The following is a 22,937-nucleotide window of genomic DNA, read 5'->3' as shown; positions in this document are numbered from 1 at the left end:
TAGCAAATCACAAACAAGTTCTGTACTCCTCGATCGAAAAACCTTGAAGCACCATATGGACAAATTCATCAAGTGAAAGGTTATCTCATGATCTCATCCAACCAAGCACTATCAGGTCCTGAATTGCAACCAGAGTCGCATTTTTCAACTGTTAGGTCACAATTTTCAACACTGTTAATTACAAACTAACTTCGGTATTTGTAATTTATCCACCATTAATTATTATTCTTTACATCAAAGTAGAGAGGTATCCATGAATGAAACAAAATGGTTTGATCAAAAAAGACGAAAAGGAATTTATTGAATGATGTTTGTATTGGGGAGATTTACTACCCGGTCATGTACAAAAGTAAATCTATATATGCTCCAAGTTTGGAGTGGCAAAGTAGATGCTTTGCAAAGTTGAAGAGATTGATTCGATGTCATTGTGTTTTAATTTTCCTCCAGGCTGCAACTCGGAGCAATAATCCTTCCAATTGCTATAGAACTGGAGAAAACTTGCTGAATGCTGGTCCTTCATCCATTCAGCACCTTTGAATATATTGTCTTCTCACTTGTTTGTAATCAGTGCGGTTTTAAACTTGAGATCTGACGATGTTGCAGAAGAGAATATCAACCAAGGTGCAGATCTGTTAATTCTCTTGATTGACCTCTTCAATTCATTTGAGGCTCCTGCATTCCTCTCCTCTCATGGTCACTAGCCACTCAAACGAGAAGTAAGGTCGAGAAATTGATCTTCTTTGCAAGGAATTGTAAGACCACCCATTGGATGGTGGAATCCAAACTCTTCCTCTGCTTGGCCTAACAAATCTTGGAAGGAAGGGTGGCTCAAGTAGGATACTGGAACAATGAACCTCTTCTTTTGGGTCTGCAGGTCACCAACGTAGACGGCAAAATGACCCTTGGGAACATTAGCGGTTGATGTAAAAGGCAAGAGAGAACGTTGGAGAAGGGCTTTTGCATGAAGCATCCCAGGCAATCGAATACCCATCCCTTCTGAAGCTACTTGGATCTCAAGTCTCTCTGAAAAGTACAGAGGTGAAGGCTAGACTATGGAAAGATCGTTGCACTTTCTTTCAGAATGTGGGTAGAGTATATATATAAAGAGAGAGAGAGAGAGAGAGAGAGAGAGAGCTGTAGATAGATATATAGTAGTACTATGTGGCCCGACGTCAGTCAAATGAACAAGGGATTAGACGGATCCATATACCAAATTTTGAACACATATCATGAAATCACATGGTCTTGTCTTGTAACGACTTGTCAAAGATTTTTGGAGAGCAAACATATATATATATATATATATTGTATTTTCAAAATGCCAGCACATCATGATGGACTACTTCAATTCAAATCCTCCCACTATGACTAAAGCTAGACCATTTGAGTAAACATTGGGATAAGTTGTGGGGAAGTGATTGTAGTGTCAATCGCCTTTCAATTCATTCCTAATTAATACATGTTTTCTGAAGTGACCAGCAATTGGGTCTGTTGAGGGAACTGCATACCGTCAAGGATCACATGGCTTAATTTGTACCTTGCAACCAATGGATCTGTTGAAGATCCGTATTACATACCTAACAACTGCAACATGTTCTTGATTTCTCTTTTTGAGTTAATCTTCCACACCGAGTACTCATCGTATACTTGTACAGGGGTGGGGGTATGCCCAGTGTTGGCTTAGCTACACACATACACTTAACAAGTGATCGACCACACATCCATGTGTTGTTGGTGGTATTCCTGTCCTTTCACAATTATTCGAAAAATCTAACATTTCTTTCTTTCATTTCTCAATTCCGAATTCTTTGTTCCTTGTAACCATTGTCAAGGAAATTAGAACAATTGGTATTGCCGTTCAAGTTCAATTATTGTCCTCTTTTGACTAGACTCGACGCAGTATATATATATAGGCATGTCATTAATGGTGATTCATCCACAAGCCGGTCTTTGTCCATGTCAACGAGAACCGGCCGGAAGTAGCTTTTGATTCCAAGTTTCCAACAGTTTACTCAAAACAAGAACAGCATAGAGCTAGGAGAAATATATTAGAGTTTCACCATTACCCATCCATTTTTTCATCAAGATCCAAATGAGGCATGCATGCTATGAGCTATCAGTATCTCTCAAGCTAGGCTTATTGTGCTTGTGTTAAGAAGAGCTAGAAGCAGTTCATAATTTGGATTTCATGAGGCAGGAAAGAAAAAATTTTTGGATTTCCATAACAACCCAACACCGGCCACCGGTGCAGTGAATTTCTCTCTTTTTTTTTGTTCCATGAAGCTTTACTAACTGAGCCAGTAGGAACCTTCATCCTTCTCCCAAATTTGAAAACATTAAAAAGCACATTCTACTCGTAGTGACTATGCGAGGAGCTACGTACAACAATTCAAAACCATTTCGACAGGCTAGTCAACAAGTCATAGTTGGATTCTAGCTAGGCTGTAGGGCCAGAATTTCCAGTTATGTATTTGTAATAATTCAATTCACAACCAAGGGGCGACTGCTAGCTTATCCATGCATCCATCAAGTTGGGTTGTAGAATATTCTACGTTGTTTCCCAAGTGATTGGGCATTGTCTAAGCTATTTTCGTCCTCTCACTCATCTAGAGACATAATTGGGCATTCCTTGTCCCTATCAATACCTAATTAACTAAAATAAGGACAATGGAGCTGGCGGCAAAGCCATGTGAACCTTCATGACTTATGTCCCTAATCATGACCCACCCAAACCCCTCTTCACCACTCATCCAATATTTGATAGGGATTATTTGACTTCTGATTGCTTCTTCTAGTTATATATATATATACTTAGTCGTCCCATATACAATCTCACCTTCCAATCAAGTCCTCATAAATCACAGCCTCTCTATTCTTAAAAGATAATTTGTTCTTAGATCTGCAAATTCTTTCTGACTTCACCGTAGGTAGAAGCCATGGGTATCCGTTTGCCTACTGCTTTGTCTCACGCTAAGATGATGCTTCGACGCTCTTTTCTGATTGCAAACCAAACTGCTTCAGCGGTGGCATTGGTTGTCCCAAAAGGCCACTTGGCGGTGTATGTGGGAGAGGCTCATCAGAAGAAGCGGTTTGTGGTTCCCATATCACATCTGAACCATCCTTCTTTCCAAGATTTGTTAAGTCAGGCCGAAGAGGAGTACGGATTCGATCATCCAATGGGTGCTCTCACCATCCCCTGCAAAGAGGATGCCTTCCTTCATCTCACATCTTCCTTGAATAGTTTATGAGAAATCATCAAATTAATTTTGTAAAGCAATGATTCAGTTTAAATAGCCTTTTGTACAAGAGTTGAGGAAGAGGGAAAAAAGTTCCGTATCAATTAATAGAATTTTTTTTTTACCAATATCTTTTTGAGTTGTAAATTATTTTTGTTCAAACATTTTTGATTGACATAATTCTATATTCCATCTCTCCAAGTTAAATCTTTGATTGCATACCAAAAAGGTGTATATGGCACTTAAAAACTTTATAACCAATTAATGAACTGGTATCCATTCAAATTCACATGGGTATCATATTGACTAAAGCTTTTACAGCTACCATATCTTTCCAGTATCATAGAAATTGCCAAATAAAAAGTAAAAAACAAGTATACAAACAAGATCATCAGGTCTAGACCCACCATTTACGGTATACAAACATCATGTCTGAGATATAGACAGACCCACAATTTACAATATGCAGTGCTCAATTTACAAAATTTATTTGTAAGGAAACAGGTGTCTGATCAGAACTAAGGTCATATTGTTCGACATTTTGATTATACCCACTCTCCCTGCTAATCCTGCAACTATTCAAGTTGACTTTCTATATTTGTATAATTTTGCAAATTAAATTCAAAATTCATGGTGACTGAATGGTTTCCTCATTGAAGAATAATTCCCCTTGATAGGATCCATTATTGGATTAGCTATTGCGTCCAATAAATCAACTGATAATTGAGGGCTTCAGCAATTGACCCTTTTTATGTTGCATGTGTATGCAACACCTATATGGTTAGGTAATTGGGGTTGGGTTACTTGGATCTCAAACCATTTTAGGGGAAAATACATGAATTATTCCAAGCAAGAACAATAAATTTATTAAAAAGAACTACTGTACTCCAGAATTTATGGGAGATAAGCTAACCCCAGACTATTTTCTTCAACTGTTGGGTCACAATTTTCAACAGTACTGTTAATTGCAACCAATACCCATAATCTATCCTATGATAACACTCCTCTATCTTGTATTAATAATTCGGCCACTAATTCTTTACATCAAAATAGAAAGGTATCCATGAATGAAACAAAATGGTTTGATCAACAAAAGATGAAGAGGAATTTATTGAAAGATGTTTGTATTGGGGAGATTTACTCCCTGGTCATGTACAAAAGTAAATTTATATATGCATTGGAGTGGCAAAGCAGATGCTTTGCAAATTGATTTCCATGTTAATGTGTTTTTCCTTGAGGCTGCAACTTTGAGCACAATCTTCCCATTTGCTGTAAAACCAGAGAAAGTTTAAACGAAAGTCCTTTCTCCATTCAGCAGCTTTGAATATATTGTCTTCTTACTTGTAAGAAATGCGGTTTAAACTTGCGATCTGGCGATGTTGCAGAAGAGAATGTCAACCAAGATGCAGATCTGTTAATTCTCTTGATTGACCTCTTCAATTGATTTCAGGCTCCTGCATTCCGCTCCTCTCATGATCACTAGCCACTCAAACGAGAAGCTAGGTCGAGAAATTGATCTTCTTTGCAAGGAATTGTAAGACCACCCATTGGATGGTTGAACCCAAACTCCTCCTCTGCCAGACCTAATAAATCTTGGAAGGAAGGGTTGGTTAAGTAACATATTGGAACAATGAACCTCTTCTTTTGAGCCTGATCACCAACATAGACTGCAAAATGGCCCTTGGGAACATTAACCGTTGGTGCAGAAGGTAAGAGAGAACGTCGGAGAAGGGCTTTTGCTTGAACCATCCCAGGCAATCGGATACTCATGGTTTCTGATGGAGCGCAATCCGGTCGGTCCTACCTGTTAACGATCTTGCCTCTGACTGGAGCAAAAGGTGTCTGAAACGGGGAAGAAAGCGAGTAGTCTCCGGGGAGGAACTCGGTGATAGTGCTCCGAAGCTCAAGTTAGTATATTCTCAAAGGCAAGATAAAAAACCAGATGGCACAAAATACCTCCTTCTTGGGGGGAAGAGAGCCTTTTATAACCACTTCACGCACTCACTCCCAAGCTCCTGTCAGGTCGGGTATCATTACCTCTGCACTTCTGTCAGTTCGGGTGTCATCACCTCTGCTGGGGCAGGCAACCGCCACTGCTCTCTTTATCGGAGCCGTCTCTGTGACTGGAGGTGGCGGTGGCATGTGGCCGTTAAAGTGCGACTGTCAAGTGTCAGATCCTAAGTCAGTTAGGTGCGCCGCTCAGGATACAGACTCCTTTGGTGTCTGGTACGGTTGTTCAGTTTGGCGGCCTGGAGACGAAGTGGTGGAGTGGTGTGCGAGGGGAAGTCTTGAGTTCGGATAGAGGTGTGGCCTGAACTGCCCTGGGGTGGGCCAGTTCGGGTTGTTGCCCTTTGCGCTCCTCGTAAGGCTCAGGATCAAAGGGAGAGTTCGGGCTCCTTTTGGGGAGCTCGAACCGTTGGTTCCTCCTCTCGGAGCTCGCGCCTTGAGCGTACTGCTGTGCCGAGTTGTTGCTTCTGCCACGTGTTGGGTGGTCAAGAGGTCGGGCCAAATCTTCCCTCATCAATTGCCCCCCACTCCTCGCGCTAAGGGGCTTGCCCTGGCGCGGGGAGTTCACGAGGTGGCGGGTGGATTTGACCCGTACTTTGAACCGGTTTGACTGATAGCGCGAAGTGTGCCTTCGTCAGGAGATTTACGGGTTTCTCGAGCACCGAAAAGTCAGGAAACGCACCAATCCTTCTTTAAATGCTGGGAGACGTGACAACGCGCGTTATTTCAAAATTTAAAAAACGCGCCGCTGGGAGACGTGACAGCGGGCATTATTTCAAAATTGAAAAACGCGTCATTGCCGCCTTTAATTCGGGGAGACGTGCATCGGCGCTGCTTCAGTTTCAAAAGACGTGCGGCCAATCACGTCTCGGTCTTAGGAGGCGTGCGGTCAGCTTGATCGTGGGCCGTTGGATTTGCCTCGATCAGAACCATCGGTTTTCGGTCACTGTGGGTATAAATAGTGGGGGACCCCCAGTCGCTTTTCATTGCCATTCTCCTGCGTTTGCTTCTTGAGCTTGCGTCCAAGTTTTTATCTCGCGTCAACCTTCCGTAGTCTGTTTGCTTTTTCTGGGTGAGTCAGTACTTTCCTCCTGGTATTCTTTTCCTCCCGATGTCTAGCTCGGACAGCTTAGACAGTTCTTCGAGGGGATCAGATGCAGGTTCTACGAACCGAGCTGCATCCCCCGACAACCTTAGTGAACCCTAGGTAGAGCTCGAGGAAGAGCTCGAGGAAGAGTTCGAACCCGTAGGCCGAGTCGCCTCGGGTAGTTTGGCGTCCTCCTCCCGTCGAGGTCGGACAATAGACAAGTTTGGGCCCTCAACCATGATGCCTGAGGGGCTTTACTCCCTTATCACCCAGTTCAACCTACCTAGGGAATACACTTACTTTATACCCTCGGGCGACTTCCCTTGGAGACACGGTCCTGACGAGATCGTGATATTCCGGGAGCAGCTCGTCGCTGGGTTGCGCCTACCTTTCCACCCCCTCATCGTCGAGGTTATGAACCACTTCGGCGTTACCGTCGGCCAGCTCCACCCGAATTTTATCCGTAATTTGGTTGGGACTATCTCCCACTTTTGCGAACAGATTTTGCCTTTAGACCTGGAGATCTTTTCTTCCATTCTAATGCTTTAGAAGCAAGCGGGTCCCCTTCCCGGGTGTAGGCGGGCGTACTACCTGTCTCCTCGCCCGGGTTTCAAGCTTTTACACGATCTTCCCAACAAGGTCCCGGCGTGGAAAGGAGACTACTTCAGGGTGTGAAGTGCAATGGGGTGGCCGTTCCAAACCGGGTGGGGGATGGCTGCCCCCGATGCCGGTGTTACACTAGATAGGGAGATGGCGAAGGGCCTCCGGGAATGGGCCCGGCTTGGGCTAAAATACCACCATTATCTGACGGAGGCCAAGCTCATCCAGGCCGGCCTGAGTTCGGGTAGGTTCCTTGCTCAGAGGCTTGCCTTTTGTTTTGCTTTCCGCTCTTTCGCTTTCCTGACGCCGAGCTCTTTTTGCAGGTGTAATGGACGCAGAGAAGACTCGTGGTGGGAACCTGTTTCATGCCATGAAGAGGAGGAAGCGAGTTGCCAAACGAACTCGTGCCGAACTGCCTCGAGATGCGGAACCCACTAGTGGATCTACCCAGGGAGCCCGAGATGGCCCCTCCAGTACAAGAAGCGGCAGGGGCCCCTTACGCCGAGGCTGCTTATATGGGGGCTCCTCCTTACACTGAGATTGCTTATACGTGAGCTGGGCCTTCAGGCTCGGGAGGCCAAGGCGAGTTCAGGAGCGTGTTGTCGCCGAACCCCGCTCTTCAAAAAAGTAGGGAGGCCGTTTACCCTGAGGAGGTCGCGGCGTGGACCGAGCTTCCTTTGAACCATGTAGCTGGGCATGCTGCCTCTTATGCCATGGTGGTAAGTCAGCGACTTTTTGTTGGGCTCCTTGTCATTACCTTTCTTGCTATTGCTCTTTGAACATTCCCGTTATTTTTCCTTTTGGTATGAGAACTCCTCCATCCATGCCTTAGCGGCCCAAGCGGAAAGGAGCTCGAGGCGGGCACGAGCTGCCGAAGAGGCTTCCCGCACTGCCGAAGCGACTTCTCGCGCTGCACAAGCCAGGCTGGCGAGGTCTCGGAGAGACACCGAGGCCATGGGAGTGGTGGTGAAGCACATGGCGGATTTGAGGCTGGACTTGCAACATTAGGTCGAATACCTTCAAGAGGATATTAGGGAGAGGACAGAGATCTTTTCTCAGGGCATCGAGGATGCCAAGAAGAAGGCCGTTGAAGACTATATCGCCTCGCCGCGCTTTGACGACCTGATGGTGGGCTCGTACAGAAGGGTTTTAAACTGAGCCAGTGGATGATCAGGAATACGTACCCCGAGCTCGACATCAGCGCCATAACTACTTCGCGCATTACTCAGGAGATGGCCGACGCGGCTGATGGTGAACCAGATTCTAAGGAGGTAGGACCCTCGGGTATCGTCGACGTGCCTTCCGAGGGTGAGGACTGAGATTGTCGGACTGTTAGAATGTAAACAGAGTTTTTTTTTTTTTTGGAATGTAAACAGGGTATTTTGTAATGAAACGTTCTTTTGATTAAGTTGTTGTCACCCTCTTTTTTCCGAACTGACTATATTGCCGAACTGGCCATATGCCTCTGATGACGAGATGCCGAGGTCCTTGTTATATGTCTCTGATGACTATATTGCCGAACTGACCATTTGCTTTTGCGTGTCCATGCCGAAGAGGTGACTAAGTCTTATGGTGCCGTGGTCCTTGTTAGCTCGTCGTTCTAACCCTCAGGCTCTGATAGTGACTCCTAGTCCACTTCGCTTGGTAATTTATAGGTAGTATCATCTTAAGTTAACGACGTTCCATGCTCGGGGCACTTGTTTACCCTCTAATGTTTCAAAATCGTATGCTCCCCCGAGTGCTCTCTTTACTCGGTAGGGCCGTTCCCAATTCGGTCCAAGTTTGCTTACGCCGGGCTCGGGTGCCATGATCTTACGGAAAACCAGGTCGCCGACGCGGAAGTTCCGCTTTTTTACTCTGGCATTGTAGTACCGAGCTACTCTTTGCTGGTAAGCTGCAGTCCATATGTACGCGAGGTCTCTTACCTCGTCCAGTAGATCGAGGTTGGTACGTAGCTCATCTCCGTTTGTCTGGTCGTCGTATGCTTCTAGTCGCAGTGTAGGTACTTCGATCTCCGCCGGGATTACCGCTTCAATGCCGTAGGTGAGGTTAAAGGGGGTCTCTCCCGTGGCAGTTTTTTCTGTAGTTCGGTGAGCCCATAAAACACTTGGTAGCTCGTCCGTCCACAACCCTTTAGCTCGGTCTAGTCGTGCTTTCAGTCCGCGGAGGATAGCTCTGTTCATCACTTCTGTTTGACCATTTGCCTGCGGGTGCGCGACCGATGTGAAGTTTTGTCGAATCCCCATATCTTTGCACCATTCCTGAAACTTGATGTCCTCAAACTGCTTGCCATTGTCAGAGATCAGTACCTGAGGTAACCCGAAGTGACATCCTATGTTCTTCCAAAAGAAGTTCTGTACGTTTCGACCTGTAACTGTTGCGAGAGGTTCAACTTCTACCCACTTTGTGAAGTAATCTACCGCCACCACTAAAAACTTCCTCCCGCCTGTTGCTAGTGGGAATGGCCCTAGGAGGTCGATGCTCCATTGCGTAAAGGGCCATGGACTGGTGAGATACTTGAGGTCGGCGGCAGGCTGATGGTGGATATTGGCATGCTTCTGACACTTATCGCATTTTCTGACGAGCTCGATGGCCTCTACCTTCATCGTTGGCCAGTAGTACCCTTGTCGAAGTGCCTTCTGGGCGAGGGCCCTGCCTCCTAAGTGTCTGCCGCACAGACCTTCATGAGTGTCGCGGAGTATGAGCTCGGCTTCGGCAGGTCACAAGCAACGTAGGTAGGGGAGCGTGTACAACCGTCGGTACAGCCATTCGTCTATTATGACATATTTGGCTACTTGGCGCTGCACCCTTCTGGATGCATTGCGGTCCACAGGGAGGGTCCCATCTAGCAAGAAGCTCGCGAGTGGGTCGATCCAGTTCAGCTTTGCTTACAGGATGGGAGCAACCTCCTCTGCCCCACCGAGAATGCTAGGCCGAGGTAAGTCCTCTATGTACACGGTTCTCATGGCGTTGTGACTGATGCTGGCTAACCGGGACAGGGCGTCGGCCTCAGTGTTCTTTGACCTCGGGATTTGCTTGATGAAGTGTGACTAGAAGTTGAGCAGAGCCTCCTTTACCATTGCCAAGTAGGCGATCATAGTTAGCTCTCATGCTTCGTATTCGCCCGTAACTTGGTTGACCACAAGCTGGGAATCACTGCAGATAACTATGTGTTTCGCTCTTACCTTTTGCGCTAGGGCCAGCCCGGCTATCAATGCCTCGTACTCCGCCTCATGGTTGGATGCCGCGAACTCAAAGCGTAGCGCGTATTCCAATTTCGTGCCACCCGGGCCGTGCAAGACTATTCCAGCCCCGCTGCCCTATTGGTTCGAGGAGCCATCTACGTGAAGGATCTAGGGCTCCTCATCCTAGTTCGCGTTTGGCCTAAATAGGAGAGATGCCGCCCTGGCTGCTACCTCACGGGGTTCGGATTCTATTGGCCTGGGAGCTCCGGGCTCACCCGAACCGGGGATCTCGGGCTCAACCGGCCTAGGGACTTCGAGGCTGAACGTGCACTCGGCGATAAAATCTGCTAAGGCTTGGGCCTTAATAGTAATTCGTGGCTTATACTAGAGGTCGTACTCGCTGAGCTCGATGACCCACTTCGTCAGCCGACCGGAAACCTCGGGCTTGAGTAAGACTTGCCTTAGAGGTTTGTCAGTCAAGACGATGACAGTGTGAGTCTGGAAATATGGGAGGAATTTCCGAGCTGCAATTATCAGTGCGTATGCCAGCTTTTCTATCTGCGGGTATCTCGTCTCTACTCCCTACAGAATTTTACTAACATAATAGATGGATCGTTAGACTCGATCTATTTCTTTTATTAGTACCAAACTGACCACCTCGTCGCTGGCCGAGAGGTATAGTTCTAAGACCTCGCCCTCCTCGCGCCTGGTTAAGACCGGTACACTAGCGAGGTATTTCTTTAGCTCGTTGAACGCGAGTTGGCAGTCTTGGGTCCATTCGAACCCTTTGCCTTTAATTGCTTTAAAGAAAGGCAGGTACCGGTCTGCCGACTTGGACACGAAGCGGCTCAGAGCAGCTATGCGGCCATTTAACCTCTAAACCTCTTTTACTTTTCGGGGTGGTCTCATATCTAGGATGGCCTTTATCTTGTCTGGGTTGGCCTCAATACCATGCCGGTTGACGATGTACCCTGGGATTTTGGTTTAGTTTCATGCTAAATTGACGGAGAATTTGGAAGACAGAATCTAAGTCTTGTATTAATTCATGCGAAAACTGTATCTTGACGACCATGTCGTCTACGTAACATTCTATCTTCGTGCCAATTAAGGGCTGAAACAGCTTATTCACGAGTCTTTGGAAGGTCGCCCCAGAATTCTTCAGTCCGAAGGGCATGACCTTGTAGCAGTACAGGCCGAACTCGGTTATGAAGGTGGTTTTTTCCTCATCGGACTGGTCCATCCTGATTTGGTTGTAGCCCGAGTAGGTGTCCAAGAAGCTTAGCAACTCATGTCCCGAGGTCGCGTCCACTAGGCGGTCAATTCTGGGGAGGGGGAAGCAATCTTTCAGGCAAGCTCGGTTCAGGTCGGTGTAGTCAACGCACATGCGCCACTTTCTGTTTGCCTTTTTTACCAGCACTGGGTTGGCTACCTAGCTCGGGTAATGAACTTCCCTTATGAAGTCTACTGCGAGGAGCTTTTCGACCTCCTCGCCGACCGCCCTCCAGCGTTCTAGGGCTAAGTTGCATTTGTTCTGTTTAATGGGTCTGACTACAGGGTCAGTATTAAGTTTGTGAGTTATAAGACTGGGGTCAATACCGGGCATATCGGCCCGGGACCATGCAAAGATATCTAAATTTTGAAGTAAGAAACTCACCAGTTCGGTTCGTAGAGGTTCCTGGACGGAAGCACCGATCTGTAGTGTCCGAGCCGGGTCTGCAGTTGAAGTTGGGATTGCGACCGTTTCTTCTGTGGGCGAAACTCGTTCTTCGCCTTGCTCTGTAGGCCGCTCCAGTTCGAGGTCGTCAGCGACCTTGGTTTTTTCCTTCAGGGTGACAACATAGCACTTGCGGGACTCAAGCTGGTCACCCCGTGCTACCCCCACACCGAAGTCTATAGGAAACTTCATTGCCAAGTAGTAGGTGGAGACCACTGCCCGTAGGACATGAGTGATTGGCCACCCTATTATGGCATTATATGGGGAAGGGGTCACAACCACTAGGAAATCGTAGTTGAGTCTGACCGCACAGGGCCATGTGCCGACTTCCACTGGTACTGTTATTTTTCCGAGGGGCCTGACTTCCTCTCCTCTGAAGCCCACCAGAGGAGTGTTTGCGGGCTTCAGCTCGCTTCTCTGCAACTGAAGCTGGTCAAGCGCCAACTTGAAGAGAATGTCCGCTGAGCTACCTGAATCAACAAGCACGCGCCTGACTTCGAAGTCCGTGATCCTTAGTTTGATGACAAGCGCATCATCATGGGGGTAGTGGACCCCTCGTGCATCGTCTTCCATGAAGAAAACCGGTTCCTCTGTCTTCGGCCTCTTCAGAGGGTTCTGTTCTTCTCGAGCAGCTTCGCGAATTGATGCCCGGGCCGCTGCCGAAGTACAACCCGCTGCTACCGAACCTCCCACTATCACGTGGATGGTTCCCCGAACTAGCCTCTCTTCCAGAGGTTGTCTTTGCGATGGTTCGGCCGGCCTGCTGCTGGACTCGGGGACATCCTTACCGTGCTCCCCTTGCCGACCTGTCTTATTATTATTATTATTATGCTGTACAAAATTTCTCAAGTACCCGCGACGGATGAGTCCCTCTATCTCGTCCCGGAGATTATTACAATATTCGGTACTATGACCGTGGTCTCTATGGAAACTGTAGTGCAAGTTTTTGTTCCTCTCGTTGGGGTTCTCTTTTAGGCGAGGTGGCCATTTTACGTACGGGACGTCTTTGATCGTCATCAAGATCTCAGCCCGCTTTGCGTTTAAGGGTGTATAGTCCGTCCAAGCTGCTAAGGGAGCTCGGAACGGCTGGCTCGGCTTCGCCTCCTGAGCTGGATCTTTCCTCCTCCTATCATCTGGGTTGGAGGGCTCGCCTTCCCTCTTCCTTTTCTCGATCTCGCTTTCGGTCCTTTGGTTGATCTCCTCCTCTGTTCTCATGAATTTATCTGCGAGCTTGAGGAATTCAGCTATAGTCGCGGGCTGGCTAACTACCATGTGCCACTTGAACTCTTTGTGTGTCACTCCTCTCTTGGCTATCGCAAGCTGCACCGCGGGGTCCAGTCGCGGTATCTGCAAGCACGCATCATTGAACCGCTTGATGTAGCCCCGGATGGACTCTCCTTCTCTCTGGACTACCTCGAAGATGCTCTCCTCGGTTCTGGGGCACCGCTTGCTGGTAATGAAGTGCGCGGTGAAGACCTGAATGAACTGGGTCCAACTTCTTATTGACCCGGGGGCCAGGTTCCTGTACCAGGTGGGGGCCACCCCCTGAAGGTGGTAGTGAAGGCCATGCACATGCATGATTCCCTGGCCCTTGCCAGGTGCATTTGGGACTGGAAGGCATCGACGTGGTCATTGGGGTCGAAAGACCCATCATACTTGTCTAAAGGGGGAGTTTGAAATCTCTGGGCATGGGGACTACAAGGAGTTCTGATGAGAGGGGGGAGGGACTGAGAGAATAGGGGCAGCTTTTACCTCGTCTGAGCTTGTCTCTTCTTTACCTCGGAGTTCGGGCAGGACGCGAATGGTAGTTCGGCGACTTCGCCGGCGTCTTCGTTGCTGAGTGGGCCTGGTACTGGCGCTGCTGGCCTCGGTGTTGCCGAGCTCGATGGGCCCGGACTATTGGTAGTCCGCCGCTAGGACACTGAATTGGTTCTCTGTGGGCGGGAGCTCAAACTTGGAGTGCCAAGGTGCTGACTTGGCAGGCGAGGTTCCCGACCCGCCGGCGAGCTGCGTGGCGGGGGTGATTTTTCTTTCCCTCCGGCCCAGGGATGAGGCCTGACTCTTGGAGGGGTTCTGAAGTTGGGAGGCTTCTCCTTGGTGAAGGCGTCCGCCCTGAGGGGAGGGCTTAACCGGCTTCGGAGCGGGGTGCCGAGGTGGAAGCTGTGGTTAGTTCAGAGGCAGTTGGGGGAACTGCTGTTAATAGTGATACTGAGAGATGTGGTGCAGTACTTGGTGCTGCTGAAGCTGATGCTGTTGGAACTGCTGCATTTGGGCTTGCATTGCCCGCATGCACTGCATCATGTCATCAAACTGGTTTTGGCTAGTCGCCAGGGGGACAACAGTTGGTTCGGTAAAGGTTGTCTCAACAGGGAGAGGAAGGGGGACGTTCATGGTGGGAAGATTCACGGGCGCCACTGTTCGTGGCGCATTCAGGCTGGGGATCCCATCCACCGGAAGGGGGATGATGAACTTTCCGATGCACACCACGGGGACTTGAAGTTGTTCCCCGGTGGCGTTCATCTCCGTGCTACATCCGACATTACTGGAAGAAGCCATGGGTGTTGGGGTTTCTTGGAAAAATGGGGGTTATGAGAATTTTAGAGGGAGGCTTTTAGAAGCGTTTCCCACAGACGACGCCAATTGATGGAGCGCAATACAGTCAGTCCTACCTGTCAACGATCTTGCCTCTGACTGGAGCAAAAGGTGCCTGAAATAGGGAAGAAAGCGAGTAGTCTCCGGGGAGGAACCCAGTGAGAGTGCTCCGAAGCTCAAGTTAGTATCTTCTCAAAGGCAAGATAAAAACCAGATGGCACAAAGTTATCACATACCTCCTTCTTGGGGGGAAGAGAGCCTTTTATAACCACTTCGCGCCCTCACTCCCAAGCTCCTGTCAGGTCGGGTATCATTACCTCTGCACTTCTGCCAGTTCGGGTGTCATCACCTTTGCTGGGGCAGGCAACCACCACTACTCTCTTTGTCGGAGCCGTCTTTGTGACTGGAGGTGGCGGTGGCAGGTGGCCGTTGAAGTGCGACTGTCAAACGTAAGATCCTAAGTCAGTCAGGTGCACCGCCTCAGGATACGGACTCCTTTGGTGTTAGGTACGGTTGTTCAGTTTGGTGGCGTGGAGACGAAGTGGTGGAGTGGTGTGCGAGGTGAAGTCTTGAGTTCGGATAGAGGTGTAGCCCGAACTGCCCTGGGGTGGGCCAATTCGGGTTGTTGCCCTTTGCGCTCCTCGTAAGGCTCGGGGTCAAAGGGAGAGTTCGGGCTCCTTTTGGGGAGCTCGAACCACTGGTTCCTCCTTTCGGAGCTCATGCCTTGAGCGTATTACTGTGCCGAGCTATTGCTTCTCCCACGTGTTGGGTGGTCAAGAGGTCGGGCCAAATCTTCCCTCATCAGTTTCTGAGGTAACTTGGAATTGGAAAGAGAAAGAGTGACGGAATATGGATCTCAAAGTTTGCTTCTTCAACTCTGAAAAAACGGAGGTGAAGATTAGACTTGAAACATCGATGCACTTTCTTTTAGATTGTGGGAAGATATATATAAGAGAGAGAGAGATAATTGAATGAGTGGTTGAAGGGATATACCAACTTTTGAACACACGATCACGAAACCACATGGTCTTGTCTTGTAATTCATTGTCAAAGATCTCTGGGCAGAAAAAATGTACATGTTATAGCTTAAAATTGAAAGAACGTCTTTCCCAATAAATCCCACTTGGCCAGCCACTTGAGGAAACAGAGGTTAAGTGGTGGGACTGACTTTGTTGTCGATCATTTCAATCGTAATGCATGTCTTGTGAAGTGCTTGATTGCTAATTGGGTCGGTTAAGGAACCTGTATATATATATATATATATATATATATCTTCAAAGGTCACATGGCTTTGCCTTGAAACCAATGGACCGGTTGAAGATCCACACCTACCCCCCCTCCCCTCTAGTTAATCATCCAGTATCACACCAACCCATGGTACAGAGTCATGAAAGCAAGCGTGTAGTATAGCTGCATACACTTGACAAATAATCACATATCCATGTGATGGTGTTGGTACAAATACACATATTCATTTTGAAGGCGGATTCAAGTTTGGGCCTACTACTTGCAGACTTGAAGGCAAAAGAATTGACGATTTAGACCTAATTTGGATAATATATTTGGCCAACGTTAACACAAGGACCTACTTCCATGCATGTCACTATCTAAATCCTTGGTGGCACTAGACACTAGGTTTATAAGCGTCCGTAGTCCCATCTTGTAGATTAATCGAAACGACTCTCTCACATTTCACTTTCCAAAATCCAATTTCTTTGTTCCTTGTAACTATTGTCAAGGCACAACTGTTGGTATATTGCACTTCTAGTTCAACTGTTGTCCTCTTCTGTCTAGACTCCACTCAGGTGTCACTGTTGATTCATCCACAAGGCAGTCTTTGTCTAATTAGAAGAGATCCAGAAGCAGCTTTTGATTCCGACACTACTCAAAACAAGAACAGGTAGAGGAAGAATTTGGGTTCTATATATAATCAATCATTTTTTATTGTATGAAAATCCAGTTGATACCCCTTTTAGTATCTCTAATTCTCTATCAAGGTTTATTGTGTGTTTATGTTAAGAAGAGCTAGAAGCATTTCATAATTTCGCTTCCTTCCATGCATGATGCCAAAAATTAAAAAGTTTGGATTCTATCACTGATGCATGCAGCAAACTTCTAATTTTTTTTGGTTCCATGGGACTACACAAAGGGAGAGTAGCCCATAACCCCCAACCCTGATGAAACCAGGATTGATCCCAACAACAAATTAATAATAAATCTCCACTACAACCTGCCTGCCAGAGACCTTATCAATTAAGTTGATAGGTTGGCACCTTCAACATTGTCCCAGAAAAATTTAAAAGCATAGATCAATACATTCTAAACATAGTAACAATTAATGCCAGGCTTGGTCCTCCGAAACAAATACAGGGGATATATATTGATGAAATACACCCAACCAGCACATCCGAACGCCTTCCTATCCCCTACCATATGAATATGAACAGTATAGCACCATCCAAGTTTATTTTCACAAATCAGCACCAAGAGGAGGTTTAATTTAATTTATCCACTAAAAGACGGGGTGGTAATGAATTAAGTTGCCCATCTTGCTGTAATAATATGGATCATGGACGACCCATCTCCTTTTCGGTGATCTGAGTCCAGGATATATGGGCTTTACAAAAAATTAACTTAGGGCTCTAAATCTCATGGTGGAATATTGCTGCATTTCTTGCAAGCCAGATGTGCCAAAGTATGTTGACAAATATGATGGAAGTAGATGTCTGACTATCACAAGGGCGATCCAATTCCAATGGGGCCCACTAGACATCGCTGTGGGAGTGTGGGTATACCTCCGCCTGAAAGCTCTGGCCGGATCCAAACCAACCCAATTTTGCAATTGGGCAAAATATAAGTCTCTTCATTTTTGTCTCAAAGAGGGCAGGACATATACACAAACCTCTAATTGCTTTTTTCAGCCTATGACCAGTAGGGAACGCATCATTAACAATTTGACAAAGAAAGAGTAGAAGCTTGGAGCTTACTTATTAATAGGCACGTTAGTAAAGCACATTAAGTAACTACCTAATAGCTGTGTGATACCTGTCCCAACTATTAGGTGCGTTTTTGCTTCATTAGGTGTTTATCTATTATTTTATTATTTTTGTCAAAAAACAAAAAAAAAGGAAAACCTATCTCAGTTAATGCGCCTTTCTCTCCATTTCCAACTTTTTGCCATTTAGGGTTCTTCCACCTCTGGACCTTCAGCCATTGCAACTGGTTGATTGGGGCTTCTGTTCTTGAAGCCTTCACCTGCGATTTCACCTCAAGAAACCCATTCATCCAATCTCTAGCCATCGTATTCCTCATTTGCGGGTTCTGAACTTCTCCCACCTCAAGAACTCTATCAGTTCTTGAACTATTCTGACAAACTGATAGAGTTAATACATGTGTTTCTACTTACAAATTTATGATAATCGTGTAGTTCTCTTGCCCTTTTGCACCCTAAAAAGTAATGCCTGTAAAAGAAGTTTAAAACCCGCAAATGAGGAATACGATGACTAGAGATTGGATGAATGGATTTCTTGGATGAACCCTCATGACTTATGTCCCAAATCATGACCCAACCAATTGCCTCTTAACCGCTCATTCAACCATTTGATAGGGATTGCTACCTTCTAATCGCTTCTCCTATATATATACCATCTTACCTTCCAAAGTCCTCCCAATTTACAAAAAGTTGTTCTTCTGCAAACCCTTTTGGACTTCACCATAGAAGCCATGGGTATCCTTTTACCAGCTTTGTCTCACACTAAGATGATTCTTCGGCGTTTTTTTCTGACTGCAAACCACTCTACTTCAGCGGTGTTGGATGTCCCTAAAGGCCACTTTGAACAATCCTTCCTTCCAAGATTTGCTAAGTCAGGCTGAAGAAGAGTTTGGATTCGTTCATCCAATGGGTGCTCTTACCATTCCCTGCAAAGAAGATGCCTTCATTGATCTCGCAACTTCCTTGAATAGTTTATTATGAGAAATTGATCAAATTTTATGATTAAGTGTAAATAGATTTTTTGTAGAGTTGAGGAATGGGGAAAAGAAGTTCCTTGTCCTCCCTGAAAATTATACAATAGTATTTTTTTCATCTTCTCTTTTTTGAGTTCTAAATTAATCATGTTCAAATTTATTTTTCTTCATGGATATGATTCCAACTTTCTATATTCCATCTAAGTTAAACCTCTATTACTGGACTCATAATTAAGCACTTGGCAAGGTTCAAAGTATCGAAAACGCAAGATGTATCAATAAGATAATTTTAAGAGACATATCGGGATACTCTTTGGATATATATGCATGGATACAAACGAAAAATCAAAATACACTAGAAAATTCAAATAAATCATAAAACTATATTCATAACAATAAATGTAAGTTTTATATAACTATAATGGAGTTATTTAAACAAAAACATATTTTAATGGTTTATATACATTGTGACACATCGAAACACATTTAATATCATTGAAAAATGCTGGAAGAATTAAAATTTTAATGTATTAATTTTCATAAAATCAATATAGTTTGTATTATTTTTTATTAATATATAAATTTTAATAATCAACTAGTAGGGGCTCGTGTGATGCACGGGAAAGTCGGAAAGATTTAATAATTTTATTTAATATTAATTAATATTAAATTAATAATCAAAAGTTTTTGTTAATTAACCAAAATTATTCAAAGTTATTGTTAATATCTAAAATTTTAATAATTGAATTTTTATTTAATGTTGATTTATGGAAAATAATTATTGTTAATTTAATATGAATAAATAATTTTTAATAAATTTAGTTTTATTAATCATTTATAGTAATTTTAATAATTGTTATTATTTTTATTATTTTTAAATGAAATTTTGATTAACTTTAAATAAATAAAAATAATTACAAAAACTAACATTTTTATTAACTTCACTAATAATTAACAATTATATAGGAATGACAACGGGTGGATTCAGGGCAGGGCGTCGGCATCCCTGTCCCTGCCCCATCATCAATACACTCTACCCCATTTTTGCCCCATCCTCAATGCCAAGCAGGTTCAAGGCAAGGCAACCACTCCTCAATGTTGGGCGAGTTCAGGGGCAAGGGACCCCATTCCTCATCAAAGATGGGGAATCCTCAAATTTCCCCACCCTGTTCCCAGTATTGGGCAAATTCAAGTAGAGGTGTAAATTGGGTCATGTTGGGCCGAGCCTTGGGCCAGGCCAGGCCGCAAACCGAGCCAAACTATGAGAGGTCCATTTAAAAAAAATGAAAAAGATGTTTAAATTTTTATTTCATATGATTTTTTATGTATACAATTAGACCTATTCATGGGCCAGGTAGCCCGACGGCCCGACCCGACCTGACCCGCTATTTTTCAGGCTTGGACAAAATTTTAGGCTTGTGGGCTCAAGCTTGAGCTTTCTCAAATAAGTCTAGCCCGATACTATTACATATATAAAAAAGTACTTATGTTATATATAATAAATATAATAATGTATATGCTTCTTAAATTATTAATAAATATCAATTTACTATTAGGAAATACAAATTAATTTATTACTAAATTAATATAATATTAGTTTATAAAAGTATATTGAAAATAAGACACTTTGTGTATAGATCGGGCTTTGGGCTCAGGCTCAGGCTCAGGCTCAGGCTCGAGCTTTGGGCTTTATATAAGGGCTGGGCTCGGGCTCAAGATGTAGGGCCGATGGTTAAGCTGGGTTCGGGCTCGGGCTTGCACATTTCCTGCTAATAAAGAGGTTTGCGTTAATTATAAAACTATGATTTTTTACAAATTAAATTTTCTACTTAATTCTAGTCTAGTATAAAAATATATAACATTTTCTATATATATTAATATAAAATTTGTTATTTAAATTATATATAATAATATTTACCATATATGCATATAACTTCTAAGTTGAACTTATTAGGGATTGTTTAACTTGGGCCCTATCCCCTAAAATTATCATTGCACTCCAAAAGGTTGATACCCAATTAAACTTCGGATCAAATTATCCCTGATAATGTGTGGGCATGATGCATATTTACTTTGTCGTCCTTACCCGAATGTATAAACGGTCTATACGCGCAATCAATTACTTCCAATTGCCCAAGCCCAATTAATCGGAAAATGGCTAGTGGCCATTCTGAACGAAATCTAGGCAAGTTTTATTGTTGTTCCAGTCATGGGTTGGCTTGTAAAGGACCGAAGAAAATTGAGAAGTGAGAAAAGGGACGCTAAAAAGGAAAGTAGAAACTCCTACTTTGTCTAAGCAAAAATCCCAACAGATGGATATCTAGAAACTCATCTCTATTGTTCTAATGGAACTACCAACACCGACAACAATCTATTCATCTCCAATTGGGTAGGCTATCCTCAAGTCCTCATTACGATCTATTCATCCATCGTGGACAGGTTGTGTCAGGTTACATTTGCAAGGAAATTTTCATCTTCGTCTCTCCAACTCAGGTAAGTCGTTGTGGGGGTCTATTTATCTTCCCATGCCTTCGCTGTTCTGTCGATAGTTGTTCTGGTATCATTGTCAGGTGATCAAAGACAAAGCTCCCAATCCTCTTAAGGCCTTGATGATGTTGTGCTTCTAAAATCTACAATTGCAGAACATATATACTGTATGTTACATTCAACTTCCACTTAGAAAAATAGAGAATAAAGATTTGAACTACTACTAACTAAAGAAAAGAGAGAATGCATAGCACAAAGCAACTGAAGAGACTTGGTTTCTCAAACAAAAGCAGTGAACTGTTTATATGAAGAATGCAATGCATAAAATAGAGGTAAAAAAATAAAACTGTTCACCTAAAAGCGATATTAGAAGAAATAGATGAACTGTTTGAGATGATTTCTCAAACATTAAAATAAAATGATATTTCGCAGATAGGTAGAGGGAGAATGTTTTGCCATCTAAAATGTGATTTTCGGACAGAGAGTTTGCCTGAAACGAAGGTTTGTGTTATGGTACATGAACTTAGTTGTTACTACCACTTGAATAACCTGTTCATGTAAAACATTAAGGCCTAGTTCGCTTTTTGGTAAGTTATTTTTCCGGGTAAGCGCACTTACCCAAATAAGTGCTTTTTAGGAAAGAGTTATCTAGGTAAGTGCATTTATCCACATTCTTTTATTTCTCATGTAAATAAGGCAATGGCCATTTTAGCCATAAAAATTCATTATTAAAAGGGGCATTTTTGTCCCATTCAAGTGTTGACAAATTTTTCTCAAGGTGGGAAAGTTATTTATCCACATAGGAGATGCGTATTACTTATACACAGAAAAATAAATTTTCCTTGATCCCCACATGAATCTGAAAAAAAAAACATGGGATTCTTGGTCAACCAACTTTCCCCCCTTTCAAAATCCAGAAAAAAAACGCCCCATAAAAGATCTTCATCATTCAAGGATAGGTTGAAAGGGACAATGGGGCGGAGCCCCTGTTTTGGTATCCAAAAGAAAGACTTCAAACCTGAACGCAGTCTTTTTGTATGTTTCTTGTACCTCCATATGATGGTGTTACTCCAAGATGTGTAGTTCCTCATATACATAACAGAGGAAAAGTTTTGTACCATACCTGTCTTGAAGAATGACTGGAGCTTTGATAGTGAAATCAAAGGTTTGAGCTAGAGCTGGAGAATGGCTAACAAAACCTAATCTATTTGCAAAACCCAAATGAAATCGGGAAATCTAAATAAAAAAAAAAAATCAAAATAAAGAATTGAAATTGGAAGAAGATTGGCACGTCCAAACGTCTGGCATTCCAGCTTGTTAAACGAATTAATAAGGGGGGCAGAAGACGTCTTGGAAGTTCAAATGTCTCTCGCCTTTCATTGGGTTTAATCACAATTACGTGGAATAAAAAAAGAAGAAAATTCAAAAAAACAGTAAATTAGGAAGGGAGTTTCCTTCAAGGAGAGCTATGCTGACATGGCAGGACCAGTTTTAATATATATATATATATAGATATATATTATATTATCATTTATTATCCAAAATTTCTTAAGAAGATATAATTTATTTAAGAATAAAAGTGCATATGTTTATGACAAGCAACTATGGTATAGCATAATGATAGACTTATAATTGTTACAAAAACAATTCTAAGGTTTGAATCCTTTCACTTGTATGATAAATTTGAATTTGATTTTAAATACATCTAAAATGTAACATTAAATAAAGGAATCAACTTAAGGCATGTTTAATGGCATATGAGACATTAGAGAGAGGGGGAGTAATTATCGGGTTATAGATCCTAATTATAGGCACCCTGCCTACAAAATCACTATTCAAGTAATCTCTAAAAAAATGAAAATAGAGGTCATTATTTAATTAATGTTGGTCACATTTATCTAAAGGGTTTGGAAGGAGTATAGTGACTATGGTCTTAATCTCTAGCATCTCTTGGGCATAAAATACTTGCTCTCATACTCAAACCTATATTTTCATGGTTCTCAGCACAAGATTTATGTAGATAATTTTGCATATCAAATTCCCATAATGGTGACCTAATGGTT

General features: G+C 43.9%; 4 protein-coding genes across 4 annotated transcripts; 1 reads left to right on the top strand and 3 right to left on the bottom strand.

The window, feature by feature from the left end:
* Positions 1-271: 271 nt before the first annotated feature.
* Positions 272-1,125, bottom strand: LOC148791321 (auxin-induced protein 15A-like). The gene has a single exon (XM_088887182.1). The coding sequence runs from the start codon at positions 989-991 to the stop codon at positions 698-700; it is 294 nt and encodes a 97-aa protein (XP_088743308.1). The 5' UTR covers positions 992-1,125; the 3' UTR covers positions 272-697.
* Positions 1,126-2,825: 1,700 nt separating this feature from the next.
* On the top strand, positions 2,826-3,447 carry LOC148791320 (auxin-induced protein X10A-like). The gene has a single exon (XM_088888751.1). It carries the CDS (start codon positions 2,937-2,939, stop codon positions 3,246-3,248), a length of 312 nt encoding a protein of 103 aa, XP_088744877.1. The 5' UTR covers positions 2,826-2,936; the 3' UTR covers positions 3,249-3,447.
* An 870-nt stretch (positions 3,448-4,317) lies between these two features.
* LOC148791319 (auxin-responsive protein SAUR21-like) lies at positions 4,318-5,016 on the bottom strand. The gene has a single exon (XM_088888540.1). It carries the CDS (start codon positions 5,004-5,006, stop codon positions 4,716-4,718), a length of 291 nt encoding a protein of 96 aa, XP_088744666.1. The 5' UTR covers positions 5,007-5,016; the 3' UTR covers positions 4,318-4,715.
* Positions 5,017-11,526: 6,510 nt separating this feature from the next.
* On the bottom strand, positions 11,527-13,407 carry LOC148791318 (uncharacterized). The gene is made up of 2 exons (XM_088888537.1): positions 11,770-13,407; positions 11,527-11,659 (listed from the first exon to the last, which is right to left on the bottom strand). Exons 1-2 carry the CDS (start codon positions 13,405-13,407, stop codon positions 11,651-11,653), a joined length of 1,647 nt encoding a protein of 548 aa, XP_088744663.1. The 3' UTR covers positions 11,527-11,650.
* Positions 13,408-22,937: the final 9,530 nt, after the last annotated feature.

The sequence above is a fragment of the Nelumbo nucifera genome, chromosome 5 (assembly GCF_055504915.1).
Source record: "Nelumbo nucifera cultivar China Antique chromosome 5, China Antique-T2T, whole genome shotgun sequence".
Classification (NCBI taxonomy): Eukaryota; Viridiplantae; Streptophyta; class Magnoliopsida; order Proteales; family Nelumbonaceae; genus Nelumbo; species Nelumbo nucifera.
The sequence above is the reverse complement of the archived record's forward strand: the minus strand, read 5'-3'. Positions and strand labels throughout refer to the sequence as shown.

What these genes read in the sequence shown, in the direction of transcription:
- LOC148791321 (XM_088887182.1), bottom strand. Translation starts at nt 991, where the DNA reads ATGGGTATTCGATTGCCTGGGATGCTTCATGCAAAAGCCCTTCTCCAA.
- LOC148791320 (XM_088888751.1), top strand. Translation starts at nt 2,937, where the DNA reads ATGGGTATCCGTTTGCCTACTGCTTTGTCTCACGCTAAGATGATGCTT.
- LOC148791319 (XM_088888540.1), bottom strand. Translation starts at nt 5,006, where the DNA reads ATGAGTATCCGATTGCCTGGGATGGTTCAAGCAAAAGCCCTTCTCCGA.
- LOC148791318 (XM_088888537.1), bottom strand. Translation starts at nt 13,407, where the DNA reads ATGCATGTGCATGGCCTTCACTACCACCTTCAGGGGGTGGCCCCCACC.